The 13729-nt window shown below is 43.4% G+C and overlaps 1 protein-coding gene across 1 annotated transcript in view; it reads right to left on the bottom strand.

Annotated features, from left to right (window-relative positions):
- Window positions 1-12590: 12590 nt before the first annotated feature.
- Window positions 12591-13729, bottom strand: part of ADORA1 (adenosine A1 receptor) — a 52957-nt gene continuing 51818 nt past the window's right edge. Inside the window, exon 3 of the mRNA XM_083746654.1 lies at window positions 12591-13559. Coding sequence (XP_083602780.1) covers window positions 12911-13559 — 649 coding nt within the window. The 3' untranslated portion in view covers window positions 12591-12910. The remainder of the gene's footprint in view (window positions 13560-13729) is intronic.

The following is a 13729-nucleotide window of genomic DNA, read 5'->3' as shown; positions in this document are numbered from 1 at the left end:
CCTTTTGTGACCTGAATGAAATCAGGGCACAGCTCACATGAAATTAGGCTGAGGGCCACATAGGCCATTCATCCGTAAAGCACCAGGACAAAAGAAAAATTGCCAAATACTTTGTGTAGGATCAGAATCAAAGTAAAGACATGAGTTTGCCACACACTGAACAGGCAAGTTCATTTGTTACCTCTCTGTGTGAGCTATGTCGTATTTTGACTCTCTTGGCACAGCGACTTGTTTCTACTGATATCCCATAACAGTCCTGAATATTGAAGGGCAGCAGTGAGAAGGCGAAAGTAAACATTATCAGTCCCTGAGGATGATGAATCCACACTCGTGAAAGAAGACACGGGGAATTGCAATTGAACTGTATATGAGCTTTGCCCTCGGAGGATTCAACAACGTTCTCCTCCAGGACATCACACTGAATCAGGCTTTACATGGAAGAATGGTTCCGTTGAGCTGTTTTAAGATGATTTCTTCCCTTCTCAGAGATCATTGCCCATTACCCTTATCTACATTTCTGTGACCCATCACAAAACAACCATTTCCTCCAAGCTGCTTCCTTTCAGTTCTGGTCACCAGATGGCACCATAGCATCAGCTTTTTTTCTGGGGCTGCTACCACCCTACACAATCTGTATACTGCAATCTACCAAATGTCAGAAATTATTAGATGCAAAAATACTGGAGCCAATTTCAAGCATTTATTTGGAAGCAATGAATTAGTGTTATGTTTCCGTTTGTAACCTAGTAACACTTCAGTTTTTTGCCAGAATGGTATTCCAAAAGTCATGCATTTTGTATGTGCTTTTTAAAAAAAAAATCCCAGGATTTGGGGCTGAGCTTTAAAAGAAAATATAGCTGATGACATCTGTACACAACTCACTTCCCCACTTCCATCACTGAGCCTTGCAATGCTTAGTTCATTGCATTTCATAAATGCCCTTTAAAAAACAAATCACTTGGGGCATCTGACATATAAATTAGTGCACTCATCTACTGTTGTGAGTATGTACATTGGCAGGATTGGCCAAGTAGCAGGTAGTGGAAACAATGCTTCTGGGGTCAGGTCACGTTTGCAAACAGCTTTGTAGCACAAGAGTTGGTCTGCCAACAGGCCTGGTACCTAAAGCCAGGACCCTTGGGGATCCTGCCACTTTCCATTCTGTGGACATGACCAGGCATAGATGCTGTTGAGATAGGAATGCAAACATGCTGGGAATGAGGGCTTAGGGGAGCACATCTTTCTTTGGGATTCTGTCCTGCCATGTGATGCCCCAAATCTTCCTGATGCAGTGCTTGTAGAAGACGTTGAGGTGTTGCTCCTGGAGTGCTCAACATGCAAGCCTCGTATTGAACACTAGCATCACATTCTCCCATACCCTTTTGGAGAAGTGACGTCCTGACCCAGAGTGTTAGGCTTTGTCAGGCTGGTGGTACAGCCGAGCTCCCTGCAGGCTTGGGCAAAATGGTTGATGAGTCTCTGTAGAGCTTCCTCGGAATGCACTGTCAAGGAAAGCACTATAATCTGCAAACAACATTTACTGAGAATAACACACAAAAAGACATTATATTAGAAGAAATTTCTAGCAAATGTGTGAAAATAGCATGGTGACAGACTAGTGCAAATATAATATAGAAAGCAGATTATTATGGGCCAAAATTGTGAGGACATCAATTTGTTTTGACTTTTAAGATGCCATATGATGCACCCTAATTCTCAAAATTTACATGACCCGGCCAATAAAGTGAGATGAGCGCTGCAGCTCCAGAGTCGGTCACAACTGGACCTAACGGTCAGGGGTCCCTTTACCTTTACCTTTAATTCTCAAATAACTCTTCCATTCTCAAGTTCCTGCTTTCACCCTATGCCTTTCTTCATCCATTTAGAGGCAATTTAAATATTACAGAAAAATGTACGGAGTAGTCCACCTGGTACTATATACAAAATCAAAACAATTAGGTTGAATTATGTGTTTGATTACCGCATCATGGCAAAAACTCCCTCACTGAATGTGGAAAGCTAGCACATCTGGAAAAAAGGCTAGTTCTTTTCACTCTGGTGTGTTAGCTTTCCAAATGCAAATAGTTTATAATGTGTCTTCATATATATGATTTCCCATTTGCTTTCTGAAATGGTACAACCATCTGGCATTTCCGATTCAGTTCTTAGTTTGGGTTAATAAACGCCTCTCCAAGGTGGCAAAGTCCTAAAAGTGACTTTAACACTGCTAAAGCACTCTATTTCCCATTAGGAGCCAATTTGTCTGACACCTTTTTTTATATGAAAATCATGCTAAGAATTACATGAACATAAGAAAATGGCCCTCAGCTAAATTCTGTACCATTTCATGACCCCATGTCCTTCCACTGGTACTTTCATTTAATTCCCAGCACCAATTTCCCCTCAACTCTGCCTCTCTGATACAATTCCTTTTTTTCTGTGCCACCATGCTTCATAGCTAAGTCTGCTCAGTTTTATTCTCTTCCAATCATTTTGGCTGCATAAGCCTTCCAGCTTGCCAGATTGAATGATATCCCTTATCCTCACCCTACATACTGTTTTAAAGATGTTCCTGATCTCCCACTCTGAACAAATTTCAGGGGGACAGGATGCTTGGGAAAGGGGGAAAGCCCTGTTGTGGAAGCAGAAATTGTTATGGAGGGCTTCTGCTGATAGGACCGGTTAGGTGAATCCTATCCATTATCTATTCCATAAGGCAGGGGTCAGGAATCTTTTTGGTTGTATGGTGCGGATACTTATTAGCTTGGCAGGCCACCTTCAGCTGGTGAGCATCACATAATTGACAGGTGAGTTGTCCCACTCACCTGTCAAATTTGACCCACAAGTCTGATCCTGATAATGTTCTGTCTCCTGGAGTCAAAAATGTTCCCCCAAAATGTTACATAAATAACTCACAGGCTAATGAGATGGATGAAGGCCCTGATCTCCTGTTTCCAAACAGAGTAGAATTCCCTATGGGCAAAGTCCAATGAAATCTGGCAAGAGCTTTGCTCAGAGTATTAATAAAACAACCTTTAATTTATAAGCAACCCAGCCCTAAGACCTCTGAACACCTTTGCATACCCCGACTGGCATGTTATTTACATAACCAAGGGGGCCAGGTCCTTTGCATTCCACAAACATTGCTCATAATGAAATCCAAGCGCACTGTGACTTCTCAGGAGGGGAGCAAATTCCCCAGGGTGGCTTCTTGGTAGAGAGGGGCTGCCCCTTGGCTTCTCCGGATGGTTCTCAAGAAAACAGTGGGTTATATACAGTATAACTGTTGTAGTTATATTTGCTCTTCTGAAATGGCATTGTTAAATTACTGCAGCTACCAAACACACACAGAGTCCATGACAGATAAGTCATATTGGTGCATATACAGGGGTGGGAACAAGATTTAGCCTGCTGGTCTCGGCTCTCATCATTCATCCAAAGCAGTAAACAGCTTCCAAGAGTACAAATTGTTCTAGGGTCTCAGATTGTTCACACAGAGTCTGCACATTTATAATTTGGGGTGAATGCATGGATGTGGGAAGCTGGGCCAGTAGCCATAATTCTTCCTTATGCTGATTTCCTGCATATATCATCTGAACCAGTGAAAAGTGGAAGTATTGACTGTGATGCAGAGGCACCAACTTCTCAAGATGTTTGAGGGGAGGAGCCGAATGCCCTCTGAACATTGAGGCTGCCCGCCCCTCCTCAAGGAAACATTGGAAGGACCAAAGTGCCTCACCCCCCCCCCCCAGGAGTTGGCGCCTCTGCTGTGATATAATGAATGCACATGCATCTACATTTGTGCAATTGACTCTGTATGTATGACTGCAAATACAGCCACAGGTTCAATTTTAGAAGTGTAGAAAGGGGTTGCAGAATCAGTTTCCAGATAGAAAAGTCTTAGAAATCCCTCATTCCAGTCAACATTGGCTTGAAGGAAGAAGGAATCATCTTGATCCTGTGCTTTGTCACTCTTTTCAAAGAGCGGGAAAAACATTGCATAAGATTGGAAAATATGTTAAAATGTATTTTCCTGGAACTGAACACATTTCTGTTTGATTAATCTCCCTTTCCAGCGCGATAACACATAATTTGGTTCAGTGTCAGCCTCTGCAGCTGAATTACAACAGCACATTCCCGCTTTCCCCAAATGTTTGATTTCATTGTGTAGAGGAGAAACAACATGGCTTTCAACCACATGGACTTGCAACCTCAACCTTGCCAAAAATAACAAATGGGTCTGCTGCAAACTATCTGCTTTGATGAGCAGAGAGATGCTTAACAATACTGGCATTGACATTATTAATAGTGACATACAGGAGAGAACCTGCTGAGAATTATACATTTATCAGGTACCTCACAGGTCAAAACTTGCTGTGGATTTTCTGCATACGCAGTCAGACATCTGTGCATCAGCTGAACTCACTCCACATTCTTTGCACTCCGAATAACTAGAAACAAGCAGCATTTATGAATATTATCGCAGACATGCAAACAAGTCACTAAATATGGAATCTTGAGTAAATAACTCTCACAATATACAGGTTTACACAGCTGCAAAGTATCTCCATTGAAAACAATTGCAAATACCTAGCAACATAGGTTTCTTTCTCATGACAGTGGGACTGCCACTTATCCCAGGTCAACAGAGTACATAAAAGTGACTTGATTCATATCCTCCAGCATTAGCCAAAATAAGGACATGAACAGTTGCATGAGCAGAATGTGGCTAGGAATGTAGTCTGGAATTGCGCGAAGGACAGTGGCACAGTCAAGACCATTCGGATTCAAACATGTCGCAAGCATAAAGCAGGAATTGGACGTGCATGCAAACCAACAGCTGCAGATGACAAAATCATTGAGGCAAACCATACACATGGCAAACAAATAACAGAACACACAATATGTGCAATATCGTATACGTAACTTTTAGCAGGCACTGGTTGCTACATTTTACAGTGGAAGAACAATGAAGCACAGGATTTCTTACACAAAAATAACAGTGTATGTGTTCTCAGCCATAATGGATGGTGTGGTGGGATAGAGGCACTTAGCTAGTCTTCCAGCAGGCCAGCCATTATTTCCTGGGAAGGGGAAGGAACAAGGCAGTGCAGTGCAAACACATAGACAGGAGAACCAGATTGGTTCTGCTGGTGCATTTGCACTACGCTGACCTCAACATAATCTTTCCCTTCCCAGCGAACAGCAGTAGGAGGTTAGCTAAGTGCCTCTGCTCCACCATGCCATCCACTGCTGGTTCTCAGTTTGTAACTTCCTGGCACTTATAGTGCCTCCCTCACTTCACTCGTCACCTCATGGTGAATTCATCATGGGAGAATCATGGTTCTATAAGGTCATGCAGCAGACAGATTTTGCTGGTTGGTTAGCATTGTGAAAACATAGGTTGGCGGGGGGGGGGGAGTGTCTGTCTATATGTTATGAACTGTAAGAAGTACAACCTGTGACATTTCTACCCAAAGCTCAGGTGTATAACTTAATAAAAACATGAGAACACAACAAAAACCTGCTGGATCAGCCCAGTGGCCTTCTTCCCACAGTGACCAACCAGATGCCTGTGGGAAATCTGAAAGCAGGACCTGAGCACAAGAGCCTTCTCCCCTCCTGTGGTTTCCAGCAAGTGGGACTCAAAAGGAAACTGCCTCCCACTGTGGAGGCAGAGCATAAATATCTCTAATCCTCTTATTTTATTTTATTTTATTTTATTTTAATCATTTTTATTAATTTTCCAATAAAAAACATCCAATTAACATATCCAATCATAATCCAATTAAAATAAGAAACCAAAATAAAAAAGACCAAATTATAATCCAAATTAATTATTGATTTTTGGGGGCTCCCCATAGTCTGGACCTCAAGCATATCTCCAAATCTCAGTCCTGCCTCTCCTCTCTAATCCTCTTTTAAAGCCATCCAAGTGGGTGGCAATCACTGTTTCCTAGGAGAGCAAATTCCATTGTGTTGTGTGAAAAAAAACCCTCTCTTTCATCTGTCCCGAATCTTCCAACATTCCAATGTTCCACTTCATTGGATAGCCATGAGTTCTTATGTTGTATGGACAGGTTCCCCCCAACCCCAGGCAACCCCCAAGCGGAATAATGACTCAAGACAACGTGCTATGGGGTTAAAATTGGCCACAACTTTATTAAGTTTCAGATGTAGAGAGACCTTGGCTCAGGCATTGGGTGTTTATCCTTCCCAGTCCCCAGCCAGGGATCTGGGAGACATCAGGGTTATCCAGAATGTGTGGGGATTGGGCTGGCTCTGGAGAACATATGTTCAAGCAGAGAGCTCCCCCCCCCCCCGTTTCACCGCCGTCGCAGGGGAGAGCAATGACAACCTCTTGGCGTATGGACAATGCCTCCCCTCAAGACCCCTTTAACGGGGAGCCCTGGGATTCCCACTGCAAGGGGGGCATGGGTCACCGCTTCACGCCCCCCCTCCATTTAGGAAGATAGACTAAGGGATTCCGCCCAAGGCCTGAAACCGCCAAAGCTGTGACATTTTGCTACGGGAAAGGCAAAACCTGCCAATGCAGGGAAATTCCTTTCTGGCCCTTCGACAGCAACCCTGACGTAGCAGCGCCCGCATACCTGTGGAGAAGAGATTAACCTGCAAAAGAAGGCTTAAATGAGGGAGAGCAGGGTGGGAGAAGCTCTGGAGCCAACTGATGCTTCACAGGTAGGATTCACCTTCCATTGTGTGGGCAGGGCGGTCCCTCCCCCTACCTGGCCGATCCCCTGGCAACACCTCCCCAGACAGGATTGGGCGATTGGCTGAGGTAGGCGGAGACCTCCAGGTATCCAGCCTGGGGAGGGCGAAGCTAGCCCTTACTACCGGGAGCTGCACTGGGATCTGGGGGGCTGCGTGCGACCACGCAAAAGGCGCCCCCCATTTGATGTGGGGAGCGGTCATTATGACAACAGTCAGAGCTGTTTGGCAGTGGAACGGACTACCACAAGAGGTGGTGGACTCTCCTTCCCTGGAAGTTTTTAAGCAGAGGTTGAATGGCCATCTATCATGGATTCCTGCATTGTAGGGGGGTTGGACTAGATTACCCTTGGATCCCTTCCAAATCTATGATTCTATGAGAGAGGGAGAAAACCTTTCCATATCGACTTTCTCCATGCCATGCATAATTTTATAAATTTCTGTCATGTCACCACTGACTCAAAACTAAAAAGTCCTCAACCCTTCCTCACAGGGGAGTTGCTCTACCCCCTTGATCATTTTGCTCATGCTTCTCTGAACTTTTTTTCAACTCTACCTCACCTAGAATTGCCCAAATGCGGCTGCACCATAGATTTGTATGATGGCACTATGATATGGGCAGCTTTATTTTCTTTTCCCTTCCTAAAGATCCCTAGCATAGGCTGTGCCTTTTTCTCAGCCGCGGAAAATTGGGTCAACATAGAACTTTGCATAGAAAATTGAGTTTTGCATAGTAATGTTAAACTACGCTCTTGTAGCTGTGGGGAAAAGAAACATCATTTTCTCAATGTACTGTGTGTGTGTGTGTGTGTGTGTGTGTGTGTGTATACAAACTTCATGCATTTGATAATGTGATTTCTATTAGTCCACGAACACATATGCCACCATAAATACATCAGATTTGGAGGTGTCAGGAAGCTCCTTCCCCTGCCTTTAGCTCATTGAACATTAAATTTGTATCAGAAATATGTAGCGTGTGATTGATGCTTTTTTCAATTTCTTTCACTCTTTCACACATTTCACCATCCCACCTCACTGGCACTAATTATTTATGTTTTAATAGAAAAGCATGGAAAAGGTAGCCAAGTGAAGCACTGTTTATTAAAGTCCTTTGAGTTAAGTGGGCATTTTTGCTGAAAGCAGCGACCCATAAATGCTTAATTTTGGCTGGAGCATATTCCTCCTCCTTAATGTGGCCATGTTTTGTTAAGAGTACCAGTAAATCATTCCTGCTGAAGACTGAGCTCCCACCCTCATCTGCTACCTAAGAGCAACTTGGCCCAGTGGAAGAGTTTTGTGCTTGATTTTTAAACTGGTAACTGATCATGTGAGACAAAGAAATGAAGGCCCCTGCCTCAGTAGCAGCTCTCCTGCCTTGCAGTTGTTGGGAGATATGGCATTCTCTGTTCACCCACACAGAGTGTAAATAGTCTACATCTGCCTGAGACAGCTGCATATGACAAAGTGGCAGCACAGCCATTCTTATCTTGTAGGGAGAGAAAAGGAAAAAATGGAAATAGCTTACACACCTTGTCTTTATTCCTTTCCCTCCTTTCATTCCTTGTAGTCTCTTAATAAACATTGCATAGAAGACTGTTCCTGCCAGTGATTGGAACTCAATTTGTTTTATCTTATACTAGGGAAAGAAGTTGTGTGCTAATGAGAGTGATACCCCATTTTGCCACCGTATTTTACAGTACAAAAATGATCTGGCACTGGTGGCATAGTGTAGGTTGCCAGCGCCCGGGGCAGCACAAAGGGGGTAAGTGGGGGAGATTATTTTATTATTTTATTATTCATACCCCACCCATCTGGTTGGGTTTCCTCTGGCAGGAAGGGAAATGGACGAAGTATGCATGGGCATTCAACTACCGGTGTCTGCGTCACCCAAGAGATCGTGACTGAAGAGATAATGTAGCACCTCTGCTTGTGGTTAACGCTTAGCTGGAATGAAATATTCAACGCAGCAATAGAGAAATTAAAATAGTAATTTATTTGTCAGACAAATAAATGAGAGGCACAGTGGTATATGGTTACCAAGCTCTGGCCTGCTCTCCTGCCATTCTGGCCAGCACTTATATTTCCTTAATCCAGCCCCCTTGCTCCTCCTGTGGCTGCCTCTGTCCAATCAGCCTGGTTGAAATTCCTATTGGCTGTTTGCTAGAACCAATCACAAAAGATACACCCACTTCCTTCTGTCCTTTTATGGAACACAAAGAGCTATATATAAATGACAAATAAGTAGTAATATATCTTACATGTGTCTCAACAAGGAATCTTAATTACCAGCTCACCTCTTGCCCTCCTTGCCCTATTGCCTTCCAAAACAGATAGTTAATCTTGAATTTTTATCTTCAACAGATGTCAAGGATCTTGAGTTCACATCAACATTGAAAGATCTCCTTCATTTGAAGGTTTCTAAACAAAAAGCCTGACAACTATATATCAGGAGTGCTCTATGGCGTCTCCTGTCTGGCAGGGGGGCTAGGCTGGTGGCTGACTTAATTTCAGGACAGTTAAAACTCTTACAACTATATGAAATAAGAATCTAGCATTTCTTAAATCCTTTGCATAATTACATTTAAGCCAATATATTTAATACATTATCATAGGTAGCCTTTTAAAAGGAATAAGGCCTTTGTAAAGTAAAAAGGAACTCAGTAAAAAAACAGCTTCAAAAAAGAAGCCTCTTCAGTTTACACCCCTCCTTTCACCCCTCCTTTCCCATTAGCTCTTCCCAACATTTATTGCCCTTTAACTCTCTCAGTTTAAAAAAGAAACAGCTTTAAAAGATTTCCTAAAAATGCTCTCTTTTTCTGCCAGCTAGATGCCTCTCCATTGCTCTTGGCCTTTTTTTAACCTTAGGAAGAAGATATGGCTCATTTTACTGGGAGGCACATGGTATCATTTTATTATTTACTCATTCCTAATTATGTTTATCTCTGCTTTTTTTATCTTCTGTAACATGTAGGATCAGTGTCCTCGCTCTCAGCCTGTAATTTCCTTTTTTACGACTTTGAGAATTGTTTTCTGCTATAAATCAGGGGGCCCCTTGTCTAGGAGGAAAAAACATTGCCAAGGCCTTTTAGGCAGCTGGTCTTTTGCCTGGCATGAAACATTTGAAAATCTTTAAGATACAGGCCCTGATTGAAATATATAAGCTTTGATAAAAAATGCAGGCTTATGATTAGATGCCTCAATAAGAAAAGAAGTGTCAGTCCATTGTCTGGAGAGGTGACTTCCTGGTTCACATGGAGAAGCCGTTTTCAATAGAGCTCAGTGATGGAAGCACACAGCTGTACTGAGGGAGCATCAGGTGTTGAAATTTTGCACCCCTAACAATTTTGTACCCAGGACAACCACCCTTATGGCTCCCCCTCCACTACACTAAGCCACAACTTCACCCTAGCCATGTTGTTGCTTGGCTGACATTCATTTGTCAGGACAGGAGACACTAAAGTATATAAGGGAGCTATTTGCATCCTGCTGTATTTGCTATGTCCTGTCGAGGGTGCTTCCCAGTCAAAGGAATGCACACAGCAGAAACTTAGCTATTGTCAAAGATAACACAGTCACTTTGACAGCTCTGGAGTGCACCAATCTGGCACCTAGGAATTTATTCCCAGATTCATGCTCTGTGGAGTAGTTGCAACAACTGGGGACCACTCCCCATCCACCAGTTCATGTAAAACCTGACGGGTTGCACGCACCTAGCTGGAAACTACACCTGCATGAAAGCTGCTGCTGCTTCTCTATCAACTTCATTTCTCGCATTCTTCTGGGAGAGAGTGTTGCAGGGAAGGGTAGGGAAGCAACCGGTCCTTCATTTGCCTAGGCTGCCTCTTGAGAGAAGCCAAAATTGTCAGATTCATCCATCCCTAGTCATAGGCCATCCCGTTCCCTCCTTTGTAACCCCACTCCTCAGCAGGGCAAAAGGTGACCGGGTAATCCAGTGTACTTTCCCCACCCCAACGTCCTGTGCAAAACAAGAGCCAGGAGGCTTCTTCTAGCCAGCTCAGAAATTCAAGCCTGACTTAGCTTTTCAAAGCAGATACAGTGGTACCTCAGGACGTGAACAGGATCCGTTCCAGAGCCCCATTCGCATCCTGAAGCGAACGCAACCTGCGACTGTGCGTCTGCGTGTGCGCGGGTTGCAATTCACCGCTTCCATGCATGCGCGTGACGTCATTTTGACCGTCTGCGCATGCGCGAGCGGCGAAACACAGAAGTAACGCGTTCCGTTACTTCAGGGTCGCCGCAGAGTGCAACCTGAAAGCGCTCAACCTGAAGCATATTCAACCCAAGGTATGACTGCATATTCATTTCCATTTTTACAAGTTGATACCTACTTTTAGGTTGGTTTACTGTGGGTTAATAAGACATAAGAAACAGTAGTCTTCTGTTAGGTTTCTATAATATTTTCACGCTTATCAGTATCCGCCTAATTCATTTGATGTAGGCTTTATCCGTTTTGCTTTCTTTGGCAATTTCATTTTAGTCACCTCAACAGACATGGTAGGACCCAACTCTTAGGGACTGTGATCCCTTTACACACACACCCTAAGGCCTAAAATGTTTGAGGAGACCAGACTCTTCCAAAGTTGATGGGCATTGCCATTCAAATGGTGTTTGTGTTTGTGTGTGCTGAGTCATGTGATTGATTATGGGGGGTGGGGCTTACCTGCACCCCCCCAATATTTTATTCAAGTTGGCACATCTGACAGACATGCTGCTTTATGGAAAAAAATGCAGCCATATAACCTGGAATAACATGGGAACGATTTAATAAAAGGGATGTTTGGGAATGTAGTGCTATAACACTTGCAAGTGTTAGTTTACTTTTGACCAACACAGAAATTTGAGCTAATTGGGTCCACAATGTATGCAAGTTTATTAAGCATCCTGTGGTACCTGGTTAATTTTAGCTTTGGAGCCCTTGCTTGTTTTTCAGGGTACCCCCACACATGAAAAGTGTGCTGATGTCTCTCCAAATCAGCAACTTACATAGCAGGTTCAGGGGACTGGTGGCGTACGTGTGTTTGATTATTTACCAAGTAACCTATTTATTTGATTTCTTTCTTGTATTCATTTCGTGCCTCTGGGGCACAGCAGGGCATGCACTTGCAGAGAGAGGAAAAGGAGGCCCTTCCAACTTGCATCTGAACTCAGGCTCTACCTCAAACAACAAGATTGAATCTGCGCTCTGAAGCCAGGAACATTTATTTCCAGCAAGAAGCAATTCAATACACACAAGCCAGCTTGCACTGATATCACGCTCTGCGAGGTGTTGTTCTTTCATTTTGTAGAAATAAGCTACATTGGCCTATGGGTCAGCAGAACAAGACCACATGAGGCAGCTGTACTGCTGAAACCGTTAAATGAAATTGTTGTCAGGACATACAAAATAATCCCTTGTGACAAATGTAGAAGTTAACCTGCTGCCTCACCATAATTCTAATAAATGTTCATTAATTGCAGTAGGGTTTGAACACAGATTCAGCATTATGATCATGGAAGCGGCTTCTTTTTTCCGGTTAATTCCTGGCAGTGCTTGGTTAGAGAACTATTTATGCCAGTCCCCAGATTTAAGGATATGGGGGCTGCAGCAAGGAGGTAGAATCACTGAAAATTGCTTCTGTCCCTTTTCACTTTATCATTGGCTGAGCTGTGTGATACTGTTAGATACAACCCTGTATATGTTAAATTGTATGTTGTGTATTTGTTTTAAACCTGTAAGTTGTCCAGAGCTGTTTTTTGTTTTTTTGCAGAGGCAACTCATAAATGCAATTAAGATTACTGCTACCAATGAGAATATTAAATTCCATAGTGAGTACAACTCCCCATTAATTAAACCACAGAGATTCGTTTCCTCTTTATTGGAATGAAATATACATTCTGTTGGCATAGTCCCCCTTTAAATGCATAATTATAAGTGTCACCTTGCTTCCAAAAAATGGGAGGGGAAAGAACAGCTCCTAGAATACCAGATGGTAAAATGAATATTACTAGTAGTAATAAATAATGCCCTTGATTGGCTCTGGGCTTTGTCTGCTCTGCCCAGGAGCAGGCCTTGTGTATAATGGAGATGAAGCCAACTTGGCCATTTGGACAATGAAAGGGATGTTTATAGAGCACCCCATGTGGCTTGAAGGCTGCAGGCCAGCCTGGCACCAGTCGATTCCTAGATGGCAATGTCAGTATTATCAATATTGTTCATGTGCTTGTCCCCTTTGCAGTAAAAATAATGGTTCCAGATCTGCAGGAACGTGGTCCTGAATTTTCTAATCCTGAAGGCATAGACGATGGGGTTCATGGCAGAGTTCCCATGCGTAAGAAATATTGCAATGTAGGTGAGGCTGCTGTGGGTCTTGCACGACGGGTAGAAAAAGCTGATACAGTTAAGAGTGTGCAGAGGCAGCCAGCTCACAGCAAACAGGAAGAGGACGAGGGCAAGAGATTTGGCGATTTGCAGCTCCTTCCCATAATACTTCTCTGGATCCGTCGAGCAGGAGGCAACCTTTTTATTAAGCTGCTTGCGGATGATCTTGAACACTTCCAGGTAGATGATGAGCATGATGAGCAAGGGAGGCAATACCCACACGAAGAAGTTGAAGTAGACCATGTACTCCATGCTGATAACGTTCTCAAACTGGCAACTGACGGTGAACTCTGACTGACTGGTGTTCATCAGCTGACTGGCGTTCGCCCTCTTCTGCATTTCGTTCAAGTTGTTCCAGCCAAACATAGGGGTCAGCCCGACGAGCAAGGAAACTAGCCAGCAGCAAGCAATGGCAATGCCAGCACGCTTAGGAGTCACCACACTCTTGTAGCTGCAGAAATAAGAAACAAAATATGTATTAAGGTCTTTAACAGGCAAAAACAAAAACAAAAACCACCTTCCAGTAGCACCTTAGAGACCAACTAAGTTTGTTATTAGTATGAGCTTTCGTGTGCATGAACACTTCTTCAGCCAGTCAAGTGGCAACACAGTTCAGCTCTC

This window comes from Podarcis gaigeae (genome assembly GCF_964106915.1).
Source record: "Podarcis gaigeae genome assembly, chromosome: 6".
Classification (NCBI taxonomy): domain Eukaryota; kingdom Metazoa; phylum Chordata; class Lepidosauria; order Squamata; family Lacertidae; genus Podarcis; species Podarcis gaigeae.
This window is presented reverse-complemented; position numbering and strand designations above follow the sequence as displayed.